General features: G+C 45.4%; 1 protein-coding gene across 6 annotated transcripts in view; it reads right to left on the bottom strand.

Moving 5' to 3' along the window:
• Nucleotides 1-25,487, bottom strand: part of ENTREP2 (endosomal transmembrane epsin interactor 2) — a 371,116-nt gene extending 345,629 nt beyond the window's left edge. For 2 of the 6 annotated variants that reach the window (XR_009562815.1, XM_030878406.2), the window contains exon 1: nucleotides 25,201-25,476. Coding sequence is in view for 4 of the 6 variants with exons in the window: in XM_030878406.2 (XP_030734266.1) it covers nucleotides 25,201-25,419 (219 nt within the window). In the remaining 2 variants the exon portion in view is untranslated. Of the gene's footprint in view, nucleotides 1-11,635; nucleotides 11,680-18,389; nucleotides 18,523-25,200 lie in introns of those variants that run through there. The other 4 variants (XM_060293731.1, XM_060293730.1, XM_060293735.1 and 1 more) reach the window with 4 other exon arrangements.
• Between the last annotated feature and the right edge of the window lie 1,317 nt (nucleotides 25,488-26,804).

Raw genomic sequence — 26,804 nt, 5'->3', positions numbered from 1 at the left:
GGGAGAGAAGAGCTGTGGGCCAGGCCCTCCCGATGACCCTTCGAGGGCCGCCACTTCTTCCCCCGCCCCCCGCCCCCTCCGTCCCCTCTTTCCAGAGCTCAGCAGGACCTGGGTCTCCCTGAGCAAATCAGACACACCTCTGGTGATACACGAACAATTCTTTATCCACCACCGCTCTGCCCACACCCTCCGCTGCAGCCCCCAAATCTTCTGCACGTGTGCGATAGCTTCTCCCCAAAGAAAGAATCAAAATTCCCCAAGAACAGAGACAATAAGTATTTCCCAACTCATGGGTTTATTCAGTATTTTCAACACCAGAAAACGTCAGGAACCAGTTTTTCCACGAGTGGTGAAAACAAAACTTTACACTGAGCCTTGCCTGCAAGATCACTCGGGGTAACCCCCCAACCCCCCGGCTGACTCGTTCGTGCAGGTGTCTGGCGCCCTGACCTCCTCCGATTTTCCTGTCTCCATCATGATCTCCTCCTCCATTCAACGGTTTCTCCCCTGAAGGGTTCTCTCCCCTGGCTTCAGCCCTACGCGGTCTCTACATACACAGACACCTGTAGCACCGAGAATGTTCGGAAGTTCACCACTCCAAGTGTGACTCGGGGGGCCGGGCTGTCGTAGGGCGAGGACTGGAGCAGCCATCTCAGGCCCAGAGCCTCTGTCCCATGACCAAAGGGATGGACACTCTGTCCCTGGACACCTGGCTGTGCATGATACACCGTGTGGCCTTTCAAATGTGTCCACATGCAAATAACCCAGGAAGAGCTAGCTTCACTCACTTACAAAGAACACAAAAGTACAAGACGAGTCTTTCTACTGCTTGCGTGATGTGAGTTCTAGGCGGCTCCTCATGTCCAAACCTGGCAGCCCCTCCCCTCCCCCCCCATGCCCCACCCTTGCATTGAGGGAGGGTCCCCAGCCAGGCTCCCTGCATCCCGTATGGTGCCCCCACTGGGCTCCCGAGGGCTCTTTCAGGCCAACAGACTCAGATCAACACCACCTTCGGTGACCCTGACTTTGACTCGCAGGGAGCTGGGGTGGGGTTTTGGTTTCTTGCTCTGAAAGCTCAGAGCCAGATGCAAACGGATCCACCCCATTCCTCGCCACTGGCTTCGCAGAAGGGGTGGCAAAGGGTAGAGCAAGAGTGAGACCCGCTCCCATCCCCGGCCCCTCTCCCCACCTCCAAGCCCTCCCTGCATCGATGCAATGAAGGGACCCGTTCCAGACTCTAGCCGGGGTAAAGCAGCTGCCCCGGAGCGACCCAGGTCTCCATGTGACACAGGGGAGGAGGGGCTGGCAGGACTTCTGGACGCCCACACCCACTCGACAGTCCACTCGACAGGCGGTGTGCAGTGCTCACTCGGGACCGAGGGGGAATACATCACTCCTCGTTGAAGGGTCTGCAACGTGAGCCCACCTCAGTGACCCTGCTCCACTGCCAGGACCCTGGGGCAGGAGCCGGGCCCTCCGCAAGCTCCCCTGGGCGGCCGGGTTCCCACGCTACCCCCTTGCCAGAGCACCGGGGTCACAGACCTGCCCCGATGCCCAGAAACCTGTGCCCACTGCTCTCATTTATCTTAGAAGGTTACGCTGTTTACATTCTCCAGTAAGCTTAATGAGTAAAATGACCATTTTCTATGTATTTACCAACCTATAGCAGAGTCTGGCTTGGAAACAGACTCAGATCCAGTCCCCACTGTCCACAAATGAGAAAAGCGGTGCTCAGAGGTGAAGAATTAGCCAAGTCTTTCTTCAGTCAGTCCACAGACTTTTTCTTAATTATTTAAAAAAAATTTTTAATTGAAGTATAATTGATTTATGATGTGTTAGTTTCTGGTGTACAGCACAGTGATTCTGTTTATATATATAATATATATATAAGTAATATTTTTCAGATTCTCTTCCATTATAGGTTATTTTAAGATACTGAGTATAGCTCCCTGTGCTATACAGAAGCTCCTGTTGTTTACCTAATTTATACACAGTAGTGTGTATCCACTAAACCCAAACCCCTAATTTATCTAGTTCTTAAAGGCTGGGTTAGTCCAAACTGCTGGGTCCACCACCCCGGAACTCATGTGACCTTTCACATATGCATTTTTCAAGATGACTCTGGACAAGGTGTGAAGGGCAGACGGGGGGACAAGAGTGGAAGTGAGAAGCCAGGTAGGGGCCATGGGAATGATCTGGAAAAGAGACACACATGGGGGACAGGCATAGATACTTGAGAGGAAGAGTCAACAGGACTTGGGGACCGACAAGACGTGGGTTAGCTGCTTTGAGGAACCAGGTGGGTGTTGAGTGGGGAGTGGTGAAAGCACCCCCGAGACCCAGGAAAAGACACCTGCATGGAGGGAGGATGAGGAACTTGGGTGGGGACTCCTGAATTTGGTGCTGAGGCTCGTCCAAGTGGAGATGGGAAGGGGACAGTGCGTGTCTCAGAGGAGGGAGAACGGTCTCAAGTGCGAAGAACTCTGTGAGTGAACCAGGCGCCCACTGGTGCAGGGCGAGAGGAGCCCCCCGGAAGGTGTAGCCCACCCGGGCGCATCCCCATCCTGCAGGGTCAGCCCCGCCCTCGGCGAGTCTGTGGCAGAGGTGGACCTCAGGGGACAAGGCAATGTCACCAACCCCGGCGAGCGTACCACTGGCCCTGCTGCCTCTGCCCCAACCTCACCGCATCTTGTGGGGTGGTCCTGAGGATCCTGAGCCTGGGCCATGGTCTGCACAGCCCCCACTGCAGATGCTCTGACCTATCATCTCATCTAGGGGCGTCTCTCTGCCTCCACCGAGGGGCCCTCACTCCGAGCTTCCTTTGACATGCCTCACATGTACACAGAAACCTCCAGACGTCTTTATCCCACACACGGGCCACGGGAACTCTCGGGCCCAATCATTTAGATGAGAGGTCAGCAAACAGTGGTCCGTGGGTCAAACCTGGCCTGCTGTGTTTTTGTGAACAAAGTTTTGTTGGGACACAACTACACCCATTCACTTACGAAGTGGGTAGGGCTGCTTTCACACTGCAGTGGCAGAGTGGAGTCCTTGCCATGGAGATCACCCCGCCCACAAGGCGTGAAATACCTACTGCCCTGGACAGAAAGGTTTCCTACCCTGGTCTAGACACTTCCTTCCCCAGCGATGCCTTGTGGCTCCTGCATCAGACTGGAAAGCATGAAGGGTGAAAGGGCTCCAGCAGCCCTCCGAGAGGGGGGGCAGTCTCATCCACCCACCTGGAGTCCGCCATGTGCAGTGGGGTGAGATGCCAATGTACCGTGTCCCTTCTCGGGGACCCTTTCTCTTTAATTTCAAAAAGAGTCTTTTAATTGTTCAAAATTGCACAAAACAACATCATACCATGGTAATACTGAGTCACTGGGGTTACTCTACAATAGATGCACGGCATACCGTTTCCAGAAACGAGAAATCAAAGGGCGCTCGGGTAAAGGGACGGGGTGTGGTGGGGGGAACAATGGGACCAGGTGATGGGCTCCAAAGTAACTAAACGTGATGTTTCCACAGCAAAGTACACTATAAAACAACAAACCAGAGGCCAGAGGGAGCCAGTAGGGGGCAGGGGTTGCCGAGGCTGGGGTCTCCGCAGCCACAGCTGCGTCTCCAGGGCAGAGAAAGAGGCTTTGAAAAGATTGGCGTAGCCTCTTCGCTCCAGCTTCTCAGGGTTCTTCTCTTACCTCCAGAGGGCTTTCTGCCTCCCCTTCCTGACAGCGTCCTGCTAGATGGAAAAACGCTTCCATCCTCCGTTTACCAACACAGTGCTTAAGACTAAAACAATCTTCAGGCCTTTAAGCTTTGCTCTCAGTAGATAAAGAAGAGCTCCCAGCACTGAAAGATTCCATTTCTCGTAAAAACGCCTGGTTTTCATGACTGTTGTCTCTCCAGAGACTCAAGGAAGTCAGTGTTGGGACTCAAAGCTGAGGAATGAGTTCTCTGTTCTCTTACCCTAAAGCCATGAATGTCCTCGAATGAATGGGTGAAAGAGCTGCAGGGTAATATGATTTACAGGAAGTTTAAAAATGGGTCCCTTTAAATTCTCAGAAATACTGTTCTTGCAATAACTAGAGTGAGGGCCAGAAAGTTGACACCAGGCAGTGGAAAGAGGGGTGCAATGCAACTTGGGGAGCTAGCCCAGGATGCAAGGGAGGCAGTTCTGCCATCCAGTCCCAGATCGTGTGAGCTGCTCCCCCTGAAGTTCTCTGCCAAGGCAGCTAATCTGGGTGCCAGAGAAGAAAAACAAGATCACTGAAAGATGTGAAAAAAATTTAAGCTCAGTTAACGGTGAAGGAACCGGAGGGAAGATTCTGGATCAGTGTATATGTGAGAGAAGGTTTTGGAGATGAGACCCCAGACCACAGGTCCCAAGGGCAAAAGCAAGACATGGGACCCAAAGAGCAAGTGACTACAGTCTGTCTGCAGAACTACAGATGGGCCTCAGACCCCCAGACCCCCTGCTCTCAACCCAGACTTACAGCACTGGTGTCTGCTCTCAGGCAGAAACCAAAAGAATGCTGTACGCACCAAAGAAACGAGCTTTCTGCCTCGTCTGCTTCCAAAGCAAGAATTCACACCCCAGAGCAGATGCTCTCTCAAGCACATGGGAGGAGAGTTCCCACCCAACATCCAAAGGTGAAGCTGCCAGGTGACCTGCTTTGCCCACACCTAGACAGAGCGAGGTCAAGCCCCTGTTCAATGGGTAGGACAGGAAAGCAAGGAAAACATGCCAAGCACTGCTATGAATCAACTAGTCCCTCAATGATAAACCCCAAAGGACACCAAGAACAGCCAGACCATTAGGGATAATCAAAACCACAGAAGAGGCAGATTCAGAAGAAAAAAATAGAAAAACGCTAGAGCAAACAATTCGAGAATAAGAAGAAACCTTCTTGACTTAATTAGTACCCTCAGGCAGAAATGGAAAATAATGCAAACAGAAAATAAGAGGAATATTAAGAAAAATTAGCAGAAAAGATGAAAGACAGCATCACAATCTTAATTATGGTTACTGTATCAATACAGGGTTCATCTCCCCCGGGTGGTTACCAAGCTGTGCTGGTGTCCAGAGAGGCTTGGAACAAGGGTGCAGACAGTTAGCCAAATCAGAATGAAATGCAGAAACTTGCAACTGATGTTGACCCACGCTGGAGTCCCAAACAGAGCAGGGGAGACCTACACCACTTTGTCAGATGGTTTATAGAAAGTGTTTGCACCTGTTCTCTAGGTTTTTGTTTTTGAACCTGGTAGCCTCGTTTTGGCTCTGTAATCAGAAGGATAGAAAAGACCCCGCCTCAGATGAGACAGTTGGTCTCAAACACCTTGGGCTTCACAATTCAAAGCGCATCCTGTGTGGCAGAGGAAGGCCCCTGGGTGGGGGCGGAGGGGGGGGGAATCCAACTTCTGTGATATCTGCTTCCCTTGCCCTTCAGAAAAGCCTTGGGATTGACATGTACACATTACTACACTTAAAATGGATAACCAACAAGGACCTACTATAGCACAGGGGACTCTGCTCAATATTATATAACAACCTAAATGGGAAAAGAATTTGAAAAAGAAGAGATATGTGTGTTTGTATAACTAAATCACTTTGCTGTACACCTGGAACTAATACAACATTGTTAATCAACTATGTTCCAATATAAAAAAATTAAAAGAAAAGGAAAGGCTTACTCAAGTGCAGCCTGCAGACCCCCAGGGAGTCCTTTCCATTGGCCAACCCTGTCTCTGCTGCAATTATTTTTTAAAATTTCAACACCTGATCCAGAAGCTGAAGCTGAAACTGAAGAAATCTCTCAGAGGATAAAGTAAAAAGTAGTGGCATGGCAAATAGGAGAGAAAAGTTAAGATGCCCAGAAGATCAACCCAGGAGGTCAAACAGCCAACAAACAGAAGTTCCGAGAAAATAGAAATAAGGAAATAATCAAAGAAAAATATTTCCAGTATCAAAGGGACACACTGAGTGCCTAAGTCCCTTCACGAAATACTGTGAAATAATCAGGACACCATGAATCAAGAGTAGACCCTAGAAGCTTCCAGAAAGGAAAAACAGGCTAGGTCACCAACGGAAGAAGATGAATCAACACAGGATCAGACCTCTCGTCAGTGACATCTGATATAAAGACAATGGCGCACCTGCCACCAAAGAAGTAACAACAGGGGACTTCCCTGGCGGTCCAGTGGTTAAGACTTCGCCTTCCAATGCAGAGGGTGCAGGTTCAATCCCTGGTCAGGGAGCTAAGAGCCCACATGCCTCCCAGCCAAAAAACCAAAACATAAAACAGAAGCAATATTGTAACATATTCAATAAAGACTCTAAAAATGGTCCACATCCAAAAAAAAAATCTTATAAAAAAAAAGTAACAACAGAAAGGTTGAAAATATTTAACTCCAAGGAATGGGGAAGGCGGGAGCTAAGGGTTCGATTTAGCACTTCGATTTGCACCATTCCATGCTGTTTTAATTTCCATGAAATTAAGTCAATAATACTTTTATCATCATCATCACAATCACCATCAAAAAACAGAGAGAGATACATTGCGTGCTTTCACCAGAATATGTGATATCACGGCTCTTTCTCTTAAACTCTGATTTTATGCGTCTCACCTGAGAGGCACACCATCTGGACCACAGGTGTAATTCTTGAAGTCAACGGGCAGGTGCCTTGCTCAGGGGCTTTCTGGCTTTTTGTTTCATTTTCTTTTGGTTTTTGTTATTCTTTATACAGACAAAAGATAAAGCATCATATATATATACACACACATACATATATATGTATTATATTTACACATTCTCTTTTTTCGAAGAGAAAGTCAATCTTCAGAAGCTATTTACCACTAGTTATGACAGACTCCAGCTCTCTTAATCCACTCACACCTCTTGGGTGTTACTTCCTCATCTTGAAAAGGGTCAGCTCTGAGCCTCACAAGCTGCCTCGGCACCAAAAGGCAATGACAAGCATGGAGAGAGGCCCCGGGGACACCAACGCTGAATTTAATGAATTGGCAGGTGAAAAGCAGATGCTTTGACTTTTTCTGAGACTGGGTCAAACATTAGTTTCTACAAAGGCAGCGTCCCTTAGTGAACAGTTGTAAAGAGCTCTGGGGGGTATAATTGAAAAAAAAAGATGTATTCTTTTTAAATCACAAGATTCTGATGAGTATATGCTCTTTATTATACGTATTATACTTAATATACATATATAGTATATGCTGCTTATTAACATGTTAAACAGGGACCATTCTCAGAGTCCTTTCAAATTCTGAGGGTTCCAAAAATGTATTTCAAAATCGCTATTTGTATCACTATCAAAGCCATAAGCTACAATTTCTCATTATAGATGAGAAACAATACCCATCATTACGTCGCATCAATGTTTTTCAAAGAAAAATTTGCTTTTTCGTTAAGTCCTAAATTCTCTATACTTTTTCTGTAAAAGGATGAGCTGAAATGTTAAGGATTTATCTTCGAACAATTAAGTTGCTTGTCTCTGTGATAGATAATTACGTAATAGGCTCTGGTAGCTGCTGATGCAAAAGAAGTAGTTTGTTTCCATTTATCATGTACTTGACTGAAGGCATCCCCCTCCCCACAAAATGCCAGTATCCCCAATTCCTGTGGTCTCCACCTCACTGTACCGCACCCTTTAAGTGAAATAGGACACTTTCATCGTCACTTGGATGCAAAGGAGGTAAGAGCAGGCCATAACGATCAACTGAAGCTATCAAGGTTAGATGGGTAAACTGCCTAAATGCAGAAACAGAATCAGGCAGGCCTGAGCCTGGGCATGTCTCAGACAGTGGGCCCGGAAATCTCACCTTCCCTAGGAATTGTACCTCGTCGCTGGAAAGGAAGGTCTCAGGGCTGCACTTGGTCAGCACACAGGCAGGCGTGCCTCCAGAAAAGAGAACAGGGGCCATTACACGTATGGCCCCTGTGGGGAAGGTAAAAGTTGTTCTCCCAGGACCAGAGGGTCCTCACTTCATCAGGCAAACTTCTCAGCAGAGGGTGTGGTCCTGCAGGCTGGAAGGCAGCCCTGTCACAGCCGCCTCTGCATCTTCCCTGCGGCCCACCATCTCTCCTTCCATCACTGTCACCCCAATGCCAGCTCTGCAAGAGCAAAGTGCTCGCATGTGGTTTGAACTCATCAACAAATATGGAAATAATACAGAGTCGTCTTAAGAACCCATCACCAGCTTTATTATATTTTCCTGACTCTGCAATAAGACCCTAGGATACACTACTTTTTGAACTTTTCAAGATTCAAATTCAAACTTATCCAATAAAAGACTGAAATCTGAAGCAAAAAAAAGTTCTCCCTCACATACTCAAATTATGTAGACTATATAATGTTCAAAGTCTGTTTTCTTTTGAACTCATCTTTCAGAATGAAAGATGACACAGGGACACAGAAAGATGACACAGGGACACAGAAAAGTTCCAAAGGTTTCATCCTGTGGGGTTTGCAGGATAGGAGGCGAGGGGGTGGCCAAACTAAGGGATGAGAAATTACAAAGAAACCATTTGGCTTGAAGGAGAAGGCTAGCAATGATATCATTCAATTGGGTGTGCTAACAGAAAATTCAGATTTCAATCGATTGTCAAAGATGAAAATATAACTATTAGGAGAATGGAGACGCACAGGAGAAGGGGTCTGGGGAATGGAATAAAAATCAAAATGGGCAGAAGATCTAAATATTTCTTCAAAGAAGACATACAGATGGCCAAAAAGCACATGAAAAGATGCTCAACATCACTAATTATTAGAGAAATAAAAATCAAAACCACAATGGGGTACCACCTCACACTGCTCAGAATGGCCATCATTAAAAAGTCTACAAATAACAAATGCTGGAGAGGGTGTGGAGAAAAGGGAACCCTCTTGCACTGTTGGTGGGAATGTAAACTGCTACAGCCACTACGGAGAACAGTATGGAGGTTTCTTAAAAAACTAAAAATAGAATTACCATATGATCCAGCAATCCCACTCCTGCACATATACCTGGAGAAAACCATAATTCGAAAAGATACATGCACCGCAATGGTCATTGCAGCACTATTTACAGTAGCTAGGACACGGAAGCAACCTATATGTCCATCACCAGAGGAAAGGATAAAGAAGATGTGGTACATATATACAATGGAATATCACTCAGCCATAAAAAAGAATAAAATAATGCCATTTGCAGCAACATGGATGGACCTAGAGATTATCATACTAAGTGAAGTGAGTCAGACACATAAAGGCAAATATACAATATTGCTTATATGTGGAATCTAAAAAAAGGGTACAAATGAACTTATTTACAAAACAGAAGCAAAGCCACGGATGTAGAAAACAAACTTATGGTTACCAGGGGATAAGGAGGGGAAGGATAAATTAGGAGATTGGGATTGACATATACGCACTACTATATATAAAACAGGTAATAAGAACCTGCTGTATAGCACAGGGAACTCTACTCAATACACTGTAATGGCCTATATGGGAAAAGAATCTAAAAAAAAAAGAGTGCATATATGTATATGTATAACTGATGCACTTTGCTGTATACCTGAAACTAACACATCATTGTAAATCAACTATACTCCAATAAAAAAATTTTTTAAAAAGCAGCTTGAAAAGAGATATGTGTACACCCGTGTTCATAGCAGCATTATCCACAGTAAGCCAAAAGGTGGAAGCAACCGAAGTGTCCATCAACAGAAGAATGGAAAAACAAAATATGGTCTATCCATACAACAGAATATTATTCAGCCTTCAAAAGGAAGAAAATCCTGATGTGTGCTATCACATGGATGAATCTTGAACATATTATGCAAAGTGAAATAAGCCAATCACAAAGGAAATACAACTGTATGATTCCATTACACGAGTTGCCTGAAATAGCCGAATTCACACAGACAGGAAGTAGAAAGGTGGCTGCCAGGGGCTGGAGGTGGGGAAATGAGGAGTCATTGTTTAATGGGGACTGAGGTTCAGTTTTACAAAAGTTCTGGAGAGGCTGGTGGTGACGGTTGCACAATCGTATCAATGTTCTTAATGCCACAGACCTGTATGCTTAAAATGGTTAAAATCATAAATTTTATGTTATGTGTATTTTACCACAATTTTAAAAATACATATTTTTTTAAAAAATTAATTTTATCAATCCAGCAAAAAGAAAACAGAAAACAGTAAAGTATAATAATAAAGTCAAAAGGAATGACTAAATCTATCACACATCTTAATAAATGGGAATGGCCTAAATTCCCTGAGCTGTCTAACTTAGAACAAATCTTTCCTATGCTAGTCTGCAGAAAAATACGGAGAGCTCACCAATTTATGTTACAAAACCAGCACAACATAACAAGGTTTAATAAAGATAGTGTATGCTTGTGTACATGTGTGAACGCACAAACTCCAGACCAATTTTGTATGTGGCTATGGAAGCAAACATCTTAATATTACAGCACATGGATTCTAACAATATGTTAAAAGAATAAGTGATAAGGATGATTCCAGAAAGCCAAGGATAATTCAACATTAGGAAATCAATCAACATCCTTCAGTACGTCAATTACTGAAAAAGAAAAACCAAGGGATTACATAAATAGATGACACCTGAAAATTTCAGCAGTCATTCCTTGTAAGAATTCTAAACAGGAAACTACGTAAGTTTGACTTTTAAATTCCTAATTTGAATACTGGACTAGAGAGCAGGTGAGGGAAACATTTATAAAGAACATTCTGGGGACAACTGGCAAAATTTGAATATGGACTGTGGATAGTGTTGTATCGATGTTAATTTCCTCACTTTTACAGTGGCTTCACGTTTATGTAATGCCTATTTAGGAAATATACACTGGAGTATTTAGGGGCAAAGGGGCATGCAACGTACTCTCCAGTGATTCAGAAAATATATGTAGATGGAGGTATCAATCAGTCGACCAACTGATTGTTCAGGGGGTTTGGGGGTCTGGAAATGACAAAATGAAAGGGGCAAAATGTTAATAATTGGTGAATCTGGGTTAAGGATATATGGCATTCTTTGTACTTTTTTGCAACTTTTCTCCAAGTTTGAAATTACAGCAAAATTTAAGTCATCAAAATTACCTACCTAATAAGAAATAAAAGCAATGAAACTAAAGCTTTTCCCAGTAAATTCAAGAGCAAGACATGAATGCTTCCTTTCACAGTACCATTAAAACTGAAGATTCCGATTAATGCAATAAGGACAGGAGTACGCAGCATATGACAAATATTGAGATATGAAAACACTGAATATAAAGAAACAATTATTTATAGATGATATGGATGTAGAAATGGAAAGCACGAGACATTTACTTTAAAAAGTAGAATAAATAATTTCAAAATAAGAGAGAAAAGTCAACAGTTTCTCTGTATAGGAGCAGTAAGTCCTGGAGAAGGGGAAACTTCAAAGACAACACAAACAAACACCACAAAAGCTTGGAGCACATTTGACAAGAAAGGTACAGCAGCCATAGGACAGAGGGTTAGAACACTGCACCTGCTCAAATATTTAACATTCATATTAAAAACGTTAATCACTGAAGCAAACTACAAAGATCCAACATTACATTGTATCACGAATAAGCAAGAATATATGAATCCTACCTTGCCTGGTACCAAGAGTGAGGCCTCAGACATAGAGAACAGACCTGTGGTTGCCAACAGGGAGGGGGATAGGGGAGGGAAGGATTGGGAGTTTGGGGTTAGCAGATGCAAACTACTATACATAGGATGGATAAACAACAAGGTCCTACTGGATATATAGCACAGGGAACTATATTCAATATTCTGTAAGAAACCAAAATGAAAAAGAATGTGTATATGTGTAAAACTGAATCACTTTGCTGTACAGCAGAAATTAACACAACACTGTAAGTCAGCTACACTTCAATTTAAAAAGAGAGAGAGAGAGAGAGAGGCCTGCTTTCTTTTTATTTGAATTTGCCCGGTATATCTTTTCCAGTCCTTTTATTTTTGGCCTTTCTAAATCTCTTCATTTTAACTCTATCTCCAGATGTTGCTTTGTTAAGTCAACCTGAAAAACTTTTTAAACTCGGTGAATTAAGCCCGTTTATATAATGTTAGTACAGTCTGTATGTGTGGCATCAGCTTTGCAGATTTTTAGCCTTATATTTATAACACTGACGCACAAACTCAGTCTTTTTGTCCGTGGGCTGCAGTCTACTTGCGTCTCTCTCTGTGTTTCTGTAGGTACGTAGGAAGGATTTGGTTCTAGTTGCTCCTTTTATATTACTACCTTATATAACTCCCTTAGCACCCTCCACTTTTGGATATTATTACCTCCCTCCTATGAGCAATAATGTAATTAGCTAGTAATTGCTTCTTCATCTCCCCTGCCCCCCGTCTCCCCACCCCCACCCCCGCCACCTGCTCTTCCTAAAGCATCCATTTTAGTCACCAGTATTCAATCTGCTGTTAATCTGTATGGTCTTCAATAAACTTAACCTTCCACTTCTTGCTTTGTCAGTTTCCAGAGACATTTTTCCATCCTAGCTCACCCCAATGTGCCAATTAAGGAGCTGATTCTACTTCTCCCTCATCTCCTTCCATTTATTTTTCTAGCTGTACGGTTCCACATAACCCAAACGTCTAATGCTATGTATTACTCTGCCTCCCTTATTGCTATCTTTGAGTTTTAATTCTACAGTGAAACCTAGTCATTGTTCATCACTAGACCTTATGAAAAGCTTCACCATCATTGAACAGTTTTCTGAAGCTCACTCTCTAGTAAACAACTATGAAAGGGCTCACTAGGGGGAACAGTCCCAGAGTTCTTGCAAATTCATAACCCTCTCTCTGTTTCTGCTTTGTAAATAAGTTCATTTGTATCATTTTTTTTGATTCCTAGAAGTGATATCATGATATTTGTCTTTCTCTGACTTCACTTAAAGAATCTGAAAAAGAATGGATACATATATAACTGAATCACTTTGTTGTACATCTGAAACTCACACAACATTGTAAATCAACCCTACTCCAATACAAAATAAAAAATTAAATTTAATGAAACAAAACTCTATGTCTCTGGCCTTTATATTTAAAGGACAATTCTCTGAAGACAGGATGCTTGGCTCACAAAGGAAGCAGATTAAAAGCACTGAGGTTTTATCCCAGGTGGAGGAAGCACACACCACCCTGTGTCTCCCACTGATTGCAGCCGTGGACCTGATGGGATGCAGAGAATAGACCACTGGGAAACTCAGAGCAAAACAGCAGGCAGATGGGTGGAGAGCGCTGGAACTCCAGTTACTACCACAGTGGCAGAGGGTTGTCATTGCTCCCTCTTGAGCATGCATACCCCAGCCAAAATGCAACACAGCCCAAAACCCACAATTGAGCATGCGGGCAGACAGACAGGGCCCGGGAGAAGCCCCCGAGCTCTGGCTCAAGGATTTGGAAATCGGCTCCCTAGTGCCCAAAGAGAGTGAGCAAATCCCCAGTGTTTTTGCTTCTGGGTTTCTCTCTCTTCTCTCTGCAGCACTCTCACACCCCAGCACCCAAGCAACACCACAGCAGAAACAGGAGCTGGCAACGCACAGAAGACCCTTCCCCTTTGCCTGCTCCAGAGGAGGGGCTTGGTCCCAAGAGGGCGGGACAAAGCCTTGTTGCTGGTTCTCTCGCTTTGTCCCCCCACTGCACGGCCCCTAAGCAAGACAAGGTAAAGCCCTAGCATTCTTTTGTTTATTTTTATTTTTATTTCCATTATTCTAGGATGTGGGTCAAAAAATATCTTGCTGTGATTTACGTCAAAGAGTGTTCTTCCTATGTTTTCCTCTAAGTTTTATAGTGTCCGGTCTTACAAAAGGGACCTAATGAAACTTAAAAGCTTTTGCACAGCAAAGAAAACCATAAACAAGACAAAAATACAACCCTCAGAATGGGAGAAAATTTTTGCAAATGAAGCAACAGACAAAGGGTTAATCTCCAAAATATAAAAACAGCTCATGCAGCTCAATAACAAAAAAACAAACAACCCAATCAAAAAATGGAAGACCGAAACAGACATTTCTCCAAAGAAGACATACAGATGGCCAAGAGGCACATGAAGAGATGCTCAACATCACTAATAATTAGAGAAATGCAAACCAAAACTACAATGAGGTATCACCTCACACCAGTCAGAATGGCAATCATCAAAAAATCTACAAACAATAAATGCTGGAGAGGGTGTGGAGAAAAGGGAACCCTCTTGCACTGTTGGTGGGAATGTAAACTGACACAGCCACTGTGGAGAACAGTAGGGAAGTTCCTTAAAAAACTAAAAATAGAACTACCATATGACCCAGCAATCCCACTCCTGAGCATATACCCAGAGAAAACCATTAATCAAAAAGACACATGCACCCCAATGTTCATTGCAGCACTGTTTACAACAGCCAGGATATGGAAGCACCTAAATGCCCATCGACAGACGAATGGATAAAGAAGATGTGGTCCATATATACAATGGAATATTACTCAGCCATAAAAAGGAACGAAATTGGGTCATTTGTAGAGATGCGGATGGACCTAGAGACTGTCAAACAGAGTGAAGTAAGTCAGAAAGAGAAAAACAAATATCGTGTATTAACGCATCTATGTGGAATCCAGAAAAATCATACAGGTGAACCCATTTGCAAGGCAGAAAGAGACACAGATGTAGAGAACAAATGTATGGACACCAAGGGGGGAAAGGGGGGGTGGGATGAATTGGGAGATTGGGATTGACATATATAGATAACTAATGAGAAGCTGCTGTATAGCACAGGGAACTCCACTTCGCTGCACGGCAGGAGCTAACACAACATTGTAAAACAACTATACCCCAATAAAAAAAAAAGTCACGCATTACTCCTAAAAAAAAATCTTTTTAAATAAACTTAATATTTACTTGAAAAAAAAAAAAAAAACAAGCCCTAGCATTCTTGGAGGACTGGATAAGAGAAGCCCCAGGGAAACAGAAAACATCAGGAAGATCACAGAGGGAGGAACTGCGGGAGGTGATCCCTGAAATTTGTTTATGAACTACTGGGCTCATCCCTGAGGTGAAGACACGACCCTAAACAGAATCCTTTCTTGTTTTTTTAATTTTTATTGGAGTAGAGTTGATTTACAGTGTTGTGTTAGTTTCAGGTGTACCGCAAAGTGAATCAGTTATACATAGACATATATCCACTCTTTTCTAGATTCTTTTCCCACATAGGCCATTACAGAATATTGAGTAGAGTTCCCTGTGCTATACAGAACTACAGGATAGATCACCATCCCAGAACCAGACTGGCCACTGGGCGTTGTATGTGCAGGACAGGCTGAAAAATACTACAAAGACTTTGAAAACTGGACTGACATCAGAATGACAATCCACAGAAGGCTGGGCTCCACATGGTGTAAATCGGAGAGAATGGATAGCCTGTTAACACAAAGATAGCAACATTCTTTTTTAAAAAATTTTATTGAAATATAGTTGATTTGCAATGTTGTGTTAATTTCTACTGTACAGCAAAGTGATTCAGTTATACATATATAAATACATATTCTTTTTCAGATTCTTTTCCATTATGGTTTATCACAGGATATTGAATACAGTTCCCTGTGCTATACAGTATGACCTTGTTGTTTATCTATTCTATATATAATAGCTTGCATCTGCTAATCCCAAACTCCCACTCCATCCCTCCCCCGCCCCCTCTCCCTTGGCAACCACAAGTCTGTCCTCTATGTCTGTGAGTCTATTTCATAGATAAGTTCATTTGTGTCATAAAAAATAGCAACATTCTTAATTGCATTTAAAACAATGTAGAGACTCACAACATAATATTCAAAATGTCCAGGATATAATCCAAAGTTACTCAGCCTACAAAGAATTAGGACTGTCAACTCCCAGGGGAAAACATAATCATTGATAGATCTTGGAATGATCAAAGACTTTAAAGCAGTGAAGATAAAAATGTTCCAGTAAGTAAGAGCGAACGTTTTGGGAATGAATGAAAAGCTACAAAAACTAAAATGAAAAAAAAACGAGTTGATATGAAAGGAAACCCATGGAAAGTTTTAAAACTGAAAAACAGAATAACCAAAGTAAAAATTTCACTGGGTGAGTTTAATAGCAGAATGGAGATGAAAGGAGAAAAAGTCAGTCAACTCACATGGGAACAACAATTTAAATTACCATGGACTGCTCATCAGAGAATACGGAAGGCAGAAGGAATTGAAAGAACATCTTGCATCTCCATTCTGCTTTTCATTCACTTCCAAGAACGCATAACCCAAGAGTGGCCATGAGGATAAACCGGATGGACCCAGGTTCAGGGTCATCCTATAGAATAATAAGGCTTATACTCTTTAAGACCATGGAAAACACAAAACACAAAGGAAGACTGAAGAGCGCGAAGAGAAATGAGACACATGCATATTCCTGGATAGGATCCTGGGCCAGAAAGGGGAAAGGAACACTACTTGGACAGTTGGTGAAATTGCAATGGAGTCTATGAATCGGGTGACAGTGTTCTTTCAATGTTGATTTCCTAGTCTGGAGGAGTTTGTGCTGGTAATACAGAACAGTATCCTCGAGTGGCGGTGATATACTCTGAAATTACTAGGGGTGATGGGGCATCACGTCTGCAGCCTGCTCCCAAAAAGGTCAAGAAAAAAACTAATGATAATGGATTTTTTTTCCCCCACTGAGGAAGAGAGACAGGGTACACAAGTGCAAGCCATGGGGCAAATACAGTAAAATGGTTACAATCAGGGAACTTAACTGAAGGGATACAGCACAGGAGTTCTCAGTTCTGTTCTAAAACTTTTCTACAAGTTGGAAATTTCAACTTTTTCCCCCCAAAATTTACTTTTTAAAATATTGCTTTGGGCTTCCCTGGTGGCGCAGTGGTTGAGAATCTGCCTGCTAATGCAGGGGACACGGGTTCAAGCCCTGGTCTGGGAGGATCCCACATGCCGCGGAGCAACTAGGCCCATGAGCCACAACTACTGAGCCTGTGCGTCTGGAGCCTGTGCTCCACAACAAGAGAGGCCGCGATAGTGAGAGGCCCGCGCACCGCGATGAAGAGTCGCCCCCGCTTGCCACAACTAGAGAAAGCCCTAGCACAGAAACGAAGACCCAACACAGCAAAAATAAATTAATTAATTAATAAACTCCTACCCCCAACATCTTAAAAAAATAATAAAATATTGCTTCACCTTTTCTAGCAAAGAATTTATTTGGCTATGAGAATTCCAATGCACAATACAAATGACTAGGACTTTTTATCTGGATGCCCAAAGGATTTTTTCCTTATCTTTAACATTCATTATTTTACAGGGATATATCTCAATGTTGATTATTCTGCACTGATTTCCCGCCCCCCCCCCCCACAGTTACATGGTAGACACTTTCAGGTCTTCTTTTATTTTTAGGAAACTTTTCTTGCATTATAGTTCTAAATATTTATTTTATTCCATTGCTTTATTCTTCTGTCTTAGACACTCTAATTGTATATATACATATATCAGATCTCTTTTGCCTGTCTCCTATACTTTCTAATTCACTCTATCCCTTTCTTTATTGGCTATTGTTTTCATTTTTCTCCTTTTCATCCTGTATTTTTACTCCTGTGCTGTCTATGGAAACCATTTGTTCTTGTGTTCCTTCTGGACACAATTTAGCCTTCCTTCCTAAAATTCATTTTTTCCTAATTCTTTCCTGACATCAATCTGTTCTCATTTCATAATTTTCTGTTACCTAGCCATATCCTTTGTCGTTTCTAAATTTCTGCTGGATGTTACTCTTTCAAATTGTTTTTTCTTTTAGCTTATCTTGAAATATTAGTTTATGATTTTTCTGGTGTGCTCTCATTTTCTGTAGCACCATTATGTTCATTTTCATCATTTTCCTTTGAATCAATTTTGCATAAAGTTACCTAATGTTCCATTTTTTGTTCCCCATGTATGAATGAGGTGGATTTTCCCGATGTGAGAAGAGAAAGCTCCTAAAGAAGGGAGGATGGGCTAGGACAGCTTTCCCAGCCGGGCTCTATGTATCTGTAAAGAACTCAAGTGTGAGATCTCTATGTATCCACTTATTTGTTTCTCAGAGTTAAATCCAGAACCCTCATAAAGCTCACTCCCACCCTGGCCCTTTGCTCCAGCTCTAGACCCCCGAAGTCCTTAATTTCCAAGACCACACTCTCTGCTCGGGGTCTTCTCTTTTGCTGCTGGAGCAGTTTCTGAGATCTCTTTCCCCCGACCTGCACCGTCTGAACCTCCCCTGCCTTGCCGTCTGTGTACCCGTCCTGCTCAGTTTGGTTTATGTTTCCAGTCATTCAGCTCAGGGTAGGGCTCTGACCTTCTAGGAGAAAAGACTCACTGTGCATTTGTCGGATGCTCCCAGGCTTGTGCTCCATGTCCCTGCACGGCTACTGTTCTCACCCACAACCAGAAGCCCCAGAGCACCTCTCCGGCGCCCACCCACTTTGCCGCTTGAGTAACTCGTGGTGATTTTGGTTCCCACAGCCTGTCAACAGCTCCCGTTCACTGCCCACCACCCACGCCCCGCCTCCCCTGCTGTTCATCTGCAGCTCCGGCTGCTGCTGGTAGACTGGCTACACCGTCTATGTCCTGACCTGTGGGCGTCTCCCATCTTTCATCAACCTGTCCTTGCTCAGCTTTTTCTAGGATGATCTTAGAAACTGGTTTACTTTTCAAAAGCAGTTTAGGGGAGACTGAAAAATCTGTCCCCATGAACGCATCCCCATAAAAGATTTTTCTGAAAGGTATAAAGACAAAGGACAAAGAAATGAAGATGCAAACCATGTTCCTGAATTGGAAGTTTTCATATGATGAAACTGTCAGTACTTCCAAAATTGATCCATCAATGTAATGCAATTGCAATCCAAATCCTAAGAGGGTTGGGCTTCCCTGGTGGCGCAGTGGTTAAGAATCCGCCTGCTAATGCAGGGGACACGGGTTCAAGCCCTGGTCCGGGAAGATCCCACATGCCGCGGAGCAACTAAGCCCGTGTGCCACAACTACTAAGCCTGTTCTCTAGAGCCCGCAAGCCACAACTACTGAGCCCACGCACCACAACTACTGAGCCTGCGCTCTAGAGCCCACAAGCCACAACTACTGAGCCTGCGCTGTAGAGCCCGCGCGCCAAAACTACTGAGCCCACGCTCCTAGAGCCTGTGCTCCGCAACAAGAGAAGCCACTGTAATAAGAAGCCCGTGCACCCCGCTTGCCACAACTAGAGAAAGCCCGTGCACAACAACGGAGACCCAATGCAGCCAAAAAATAAAATAAATTTTAAAAAAATCCTAAGAGGGTATTACTGGAAACTACTAATTTATGAGTAATAAACACAGATATTTTAAAGTTAATACAGAAGAAGAGCCAAGGCACTTTTGAAAAAGAAAACAGTATGGAGGGACCTGCCTGACCAAACAGCAAAACTCACCAGGATGTTGCCTTAATCAGAAGTATGCGGTATTGACCCTAAAACAATGAAGAGAGTAAAGTTGTCACGGGATGTGACGTACAGTATGGCGACTATAGTTAACAACAATCCTGTACTGCGTGTTTCGAAGCTGCTAAGAGACTAAATCCTAAAAGTTCTCATCCCAAGAAAAAAGAACTTTGTCAACTACGATATATATGGTGATGAATATGTAAGTAGACTTATTGCAATAAGTAGACTTATTGTGATCATTTTGCAATACATACAAGTATCGGATCATTATGTTGTGCACTTGAAACTAGTATAATATTCTGTGTCAATTACATCTCAATGAAAAAAAATAAAAGAGAGTAAAACTGAATAGAATCCAAAACATAAGCATAGGTACATAGGAACTTTGCAAGCAAATAAAGTTAGGCCCTTTTTTCATACCATATGCAAAACAAATTCTGGATGATGTAAAATTTGAATGCAAAAAATAAATAAAAACATTAGAAGGAAATGTAAAGGAATGTTTGTGTGACCTCTGTAATGACAACCATCTTAACTAAGAAAACAGCCCTCACACTGCAGAAGAGAAAACTAACAGATTTGACTACATAAAAAGTTTTAAAATTTTATATACGGTAAAAGACACCAAAAATTAAGGCACATGAGAAATGAAAAACTGCAAGAAAACATTTGCAACATATGAGAGAAATAACCATGGAAAGTCAGATCAAGTGAAAACAATGAAATATGTTTTTCTTCATCAGAGGAATAAAATGTTAAGGAATGCTAACAGCCTGGGCTGGTGAGAGGGTGGCAAAAGGGCACCCTGGTGTCATGCTTCTCTGGGCAGGGATGACTGCAACCTTTTGTGGAATTAATCTGGCAATATCTAATGAAATTCCAAATTTGAATACCCTCCGACAAGCCATTCCACTTTGGGGAATTTATGCTCAGAAAACAAGCACTGGTCTCTAAGGCTAGATAAGCAGCATTGTTTATAGAGACACAGAACTGACACAGAGTATTCTCAGCAGGAAAAGAACTGAATAAATTATAAAAATTCATACTATGGACCCTTATGCAGTCATTAAAAATAATGGGAATAATAAGAATAATAAATTATGGCTGGGAATATTTATTATACACGAAATAAAAGAAAAAAAAGAAGCCACGGAGTAAGGTGTGTAGTATGACCTCTTGTAAAGATTATTTAAAAGAAAACAAACATATTCCACACATATACATAAATCCTAATATTTTTGTGATTGTAAAGGAAAGTATGGAAAGGTCACATGAAACAACACCATCAATGCAGGTTACCTGTGGGTACAGAATTGGGAAGGAAGAAGGCACTGTCGCCATTTTCTTTATACCCTTCTGTGTTTTCAGTTATTGCAACAAGCATCTGTTGCTTTTGGAGTATAGTGTTGCTTTTAAAGGAAAAAAAATACATACACACACGTGCATAAACATTCAGCTCCTAAGGGCTATGTCTGGCTATGTCTTTATCAACACGGGTAACTGGCAATGTGGATAATTCACAGGGTACTTATTTGTTGCTGATGTCCTGGGCATGAAGAGAACCTCAAAGAAAAAGAATGAGGCTGGTCTATCAAAGGATACCTACTCGAGACCTCCACTAGTGCCAGAGGCAGCACTGCAGATTTCCTTCCCCTCCCCTTTAATTCCATTTTTAATATGTTTTATTACATATACTAACCTGTTTAGTCTATTCTATGATATAAGGTTCACTTTTTTAAAAAAAACTGAATTCGATGATCATTTAAAAAAACACACACAGCCCTGGTAGTCTTCTAAACTGTTCATATAGATCATCATCTCTCAAAACGGGCCAAGCATCTATCCCCTGGGGAAGTCAGCCCACCCCTAATTTCCAACTGGATGGCAGGGGCCCAGAACAGGACCACCATTTGCAGGTGGTTCTCAAGTCACTGAAACAGCAGCTGCTCCCTGTCCAGACCTGCCGCCCCTTCCCGTTTCCAACCTTGCCAAGGACCCCCCAGCCTTGTCCCCGATCCTCAGACTTCCTCAATTTCCCTAATTTCATGCCTCCCCAAAGTGCTCTTGAATCATCACCTTTCTACACATATTTTGTGCTTTTCCTAAGAAACAGGTGTGTCCTCCCTGTGGAGGCTCTACCTTTGACCCTTTACACCTGCTCTATTCCACCACCCCACCACCCCCATCAGCCTCTGCCTGGGGGGCAATTAAGTCTAATGGCTAGGACTGTGGCCTCACAAGTCAGAGCAACTAAGTGCAAACCTGCATCTTTATTGCTGTCCTGCTCCTAGGTTCATCAGAACCATTTTTTTTTAGATTCCATATATATGTGTTAGCATACAGTATTTGTTTTTCTCTTTCCAACTTACTTCACTCTGTATGACAGACTCTAGGTCCATCCACCTCAGGCAGATCAGCTCGGTGCTTTTTAACCCCCAGAGGGGTGGGACAGGGAGGGTGGGAGGGAGGCGCAAGAGGGAGGGGACATGGGGATATATGTATACAGACAGCTGATTCACTTTGTTGTACAGCACAAACTAACACAACATTGTAAAGCAATTATACTGGAAAAAAGATGTTAAAAAAAAAAGTGCAAACCTGACATTGGCCAGGTGTGACCTTGGGCAGGCATGAAGGTTAATTTTATGTATCCACTTGACTAGACGAAGGGGTGCCCAGATAGACAGGAAAACATCATTTGGGGGTGTGTCTGAGAGGGTGTCTCTAGAAGAGATTAGCACTGAAATCAGCAGACTGAGTAAAGAAGGTCACCTTTATCCACGCAGATGGGCCTCATCCAAGCCAGTGACGGCCTGAGTAGGACAAAAAGGCGGAACAAGGGCAGATTCACTCTCTCTGAGCTGGGACATCCATCTGCTCCTGCCCTCGGCCATCAGCACCCCGGGTCCTCAGGCTTTGGGGCCAGGCTGGGAATTACACCACGGGCCCTCCAGTTCCTGGGCCTTTGGACTTGGACTGAATTATACCAGCAGCGTGCCTGGGTCTCCAGCTTGCTCACATGTATTTATTGGTTCTCTTTTTCTGGAGAACCCTGACTAATACAGCAACTTCTTTAATCCCTCTTCACCTCAGTGGACTCTGCAGAAGCTGCCAGGACATCTCAGGGCTTAGGCCTAGCCCTGGAGACAGCCTTAGTTCTGCTGCATCTCACTGGCTAAGGCCAGTCAGAGGTCCAGTCCAAGTTCAAGTGCAGGGAACTGTGCAAGAGCAGGGGCGCCAGGGGCCACAGACGAAATGTGCTATCACAGCATGAAAAACACTCAGCTTAACGCCTGGCACACGGTACGTGCTCAATAAATGCAAGCCATTTTCTTGGCTATTGTTTTTTCTTCAATAAAGGAAAATTATTTTTACAATGGTTCTTCACCATGGACACACCACAGAGAAGGCCTAGCAACCTAGAGAGTGCTAAAGAGCCCACACCTCTTATTTCAGGAAATGCAGAGGAAACACAGGGCAGCCCTAAACCACGCAGAACAGATTTTGGTGTAAAGCCGGCCATCTTAGTCACCATTCGTAAAAGAAAACGATCCTTGCAAAGTGGTTTCCAGGTCCAGGCAGGCAGGCACATCCATGGCAAGGGGCCAGTGTTAGCGCCGAAAGCCACGCCAACATGCAGACCTGTCCCAACATCACTGGAACCAACCACCATGTCTGCAAAGGGCAGAGGTCATATGTAAAAAATGGTATATACTGTTTGGAAAGAAGTGTAAAGGTGCATGTGGTAGATTCAGTTTCAAGAAAGAAAACTAGCACATGAAACAGTGGGTGTAAAGAGGCGGGGAGCAGGACGTGGACGGAGAGCAGAATCTACAACCTCTAAAACGTAAGCAGAGAATGTTGTTCACTGTTGTCCCCAGAGCCTAGAGGCACGTCTGCACACAGCAGACACGTGTGGAATTATTCTGAATCGCAGGAAGTTAGGACTAATAGGTTATAGCTGTGGAAAGGAATAACCATGAATCACCCAAACTGAATCCATGGATTACATATTTATTTAACTCTTCAGACTAAAATGCAGTGAATGTACATTTTTCACATAAACAGCTTTTCTACCGTTTTTGACGAGTGTTTTCCCTTTTAAGTTTATTATTAAAAGGCAGCTCTTTTTCCATGCCCTTTGAAAGTGCCAAAGCCACATAGCTAGGACTAGGTGGAGAAGCAGAGGCCCAGGGAGAAGCCAGGAAGAGAAGCTCATTTACCAGTCTGCCACCTGTAGGCCGCTCCAGCAGACACAAACTCGCGCCCACTAGACAGACCACATGGAAACAATGCATACTAAATCATGCTAAAAACTGAGCTACAGAGGTAGGAAGACTATACAGGGGCCCGTTTTAATCATGATTTCTGAGTCTTGCTTCCAAACCCCTGTCTTTGATTAGAACACTGCGAGCTATGGCCTAATTAGCTATAGCTGATGTCCTAATCAGCTCTCAAAGACTCACCCCTGGTCTGAAATAAGCTTTGAAAATTAATACCCCCATTAGGATGAACCACCATACCTGTATTGATCAGGGTGTCACAGAGTCAGTTCTGCTCAGATCTCATTTTACCAGCCGGGCATCGGACTTAGAGAACAAAGGCCATTACAAAAGAACAACAACAACAAAAAGCGAAGCTGGACAGAATTTTTAAATTTCAAAACTCAACAACAAATAGCAAACATTCGTTACAAAGGCTTGGTTTGGATTTCTGGAGGTGGAACTTAAACACACTGGGTTTACAGTTTAAACCTATAAGATGTACTCCGGCACCAGAAACCAAATGTAGTTACAGATGTCAAGAGTTCGCAGAACAAGTGCCTCTCTTTATAAAGACTATCTGCTCTGCATCGATTATTACCGTTTCCATATGTCCGTTCTTTACTAATACAGGAAAATACAACTTCAATCAAAAAATACCCCCCAAAATTAACTCTTGGAGACAATCATTTCCTGTAATGGGATTTCCTGGTGGTTTTGCTCCTATGGAGGTTTGTCAGCCACTGGATTCTCTAATTTGGGGGGTCAAAATCCTGAAAATCGGTCACCCTCGCGGCGACGAAGCTCACTGAACACGCCCCCCGACGCCGCCAGCATTCGCTCGCCCAGGCCCGCCGCCCGCTGAGCTCGCCGGCCCGTTCCCGCCAAACGCGGGACGCGCCAAGTCCTGGACGCCAAGCGGGTGGGCGGCCAAAGCGGGTCCGGCCGGTTCCCGCCGCCTCGACTGACCCGCGACCCGACGCGACGCGCCCTGCTCCCCAGTGCCCGGCCAGAGCCGCCGCGGAGGCCCCGCGCACGGAGCCGCGGCCCGGCACCAGGCTCGCACCCCTGCTCCCGCCTCGCTCAGGGCCGCCCAGCCCGCCCGGCGGGTCTCCGGCCCCCGGGAAGCCGGGGGCCCCAGGGCGCAGCCGCCCGCCTCGGAGCGCGCCCGCCGCCCACCCTCACCCGAAGGCCCCTCGGGTGGTCGCGGGCGCCTGGCTTCTGCTTCCTCGAAGAAAAGTTACTTCGGGACCAGCGCGATGGGAAAGGGAAAGCCACGCTCCCAGGGCGGCGAGCGGTGAGTCGGGTCCCCGGAGTTATCCTGCCCGAGTTTTGAACCGCACCCCGGGCTGCGGCAGCTCGCCCGGGCGCTTGAGCCCCGAACCTGGCGCCCGCGGGTTGGTGGGCTCGCCCCCCCCGTAGCCCCGTGCGCGCCCGACGCCGACACTCACCGAGAAGCCGGCCCAGAAGGGGCAGGAGTGGCGGACGCGGGCCGAGGTGGTGAGCGCCAGCGCAGCGAAGCTGACGGCCACGATGAGGCATCCGAGCGCCATCTGCGTGGCCCCGAGCGCCAGCACGATGCGAGAGCGGCCCGGGCACTCGCGCAGGCGGGACAGGCTGCGGGGCAGCGCGGCGGGGCGCGGCGCGCGGAGACCGCCGGCCGGAGGCATAGCGCCCGCACGCCTCTCCTGCTCCCGTCCGGCCCCGCGCGCCGCCCCTCCTCACCGAGGGTCCGAGGCAAGTTGCTTCAGCTGCGGGGTTGGCCTCCCCGCGAGCCGCGGGGGCTGCGACGGCAGCGCGCTGGGAGCGGGCCGGGCCGGGCGGGGAGCCGGGCACCCGCAGCCCCCGCCGGTGCCCGCGCCCATGCCGCCGCCGCCGCTCAGCAGGGCCGCCCGCCGGCCGCGCCGCGCTGCGCCCTCTCCCGCCCGCCCGGCGCGCTCCCCAGCTCAGGCGCGGGAGCGAGCCGCCGCCGCCGCCTCTGTCCCCGGGCGCGAGCCCCGCCGCCGCGCGCGGGGCCGGGGCCGGGGCCGGGCCCGGAGCTCCAGCTGGGCCCGAGCGGGGCGGGAACGGGCTGGCGCAGGTGTGGTCCCAGTGGCTGGGCCTCGGCGCTCGCGCCCCTCGCCGCGGAGGGGAGTGGGGATCGCGGGCGCTTCAAGGGCGAGGGCGGCAGGCGGAGCCCCGGGCCAGCGGCCCGGCCGCGCCACAGGGGGCGAGCCGCCGCCTAGCCTGGGGCAGGCCCGGGGCGCCGGAGGGGCGTGCGTGGCGGGGCGGGGGTCGGGAGGATGTGAATTCCGAGCGCTCCGTCCCAGGTGTGGCGAGCAGGAGCCGCTCTCGAATGCGGAATTCCAAGATCCAGAATTTCTGCAGTTCCAGAATTTCTCAAGGCACCACTGAGAACTCGGCCCTGGAGGGCGCGGCATTTAGAATATTCTCAGCTCACGAGCGGATGTCTCTTGCCCACCTTCCATTTGCAGGGCTTTTGATACAAGTAAAAAGTTGGGGCTGAAAACAAATTGCACAAAACGAATTTAAATGAACTGTATCATGAAGGACCTACGAAATCGTCTCTACTCCCTTTTGCCCGTATTAGGTTTTAAACACCTGACTGTTGGCTTCCTTAGGGTACCAAGAAAGCTTGGAAGTTTTGTCACAATTCACCTTGTGGCCCTGTTGATGTGACCACTTTAAGACTGCCAGTGTTGAAAAGGCTTGTGTTGACATGAGAGGCCCACGAGTGTCAGGCGACCTAAGGAGGTTAGACACAAAGAGGCAACGTTCACAGTAATAATAGTGGGAAATGGTGGGTCAGTCTTACACAGCCTCAAGGCGGGACTGAGGGAGTCCGCCTGTTGATCTGGATCGGCGACACTGCAGCGTCTCGCCCCAAAATATTTCAGTTGCTGTGATGGAAAATTACATCTTTAGAAGAGATACTGATTCCTTTGGGGCTGATGAGCCTCTATTAAAATGCAAATTCCTCTTGAAGGGGCAGTAGCTCAAGCCTTTATCAATCAACACCTGAGCAGGGATGGGATTTATTTTCCAATTCAAAGGG

Source organism: Globicephala melas, chromosome 2, assembly GCF_963455315.2.
Source record: "Globicephala melas chromosome 2, mGloMel1.2, whole genome shotgun sequence".
Classification (NCBI taxonomy): Eukaryota; Metazoa; Chordata; class Mammalia; order Artiodactyla; family Delphinidae; genus Globicephala; species Globicephala melas.
The sequence above is the reverse complement of the archived record's forward strand: the minus strand, read 5'-3'. Positions and strand labels throughout refer to the sequence as shown.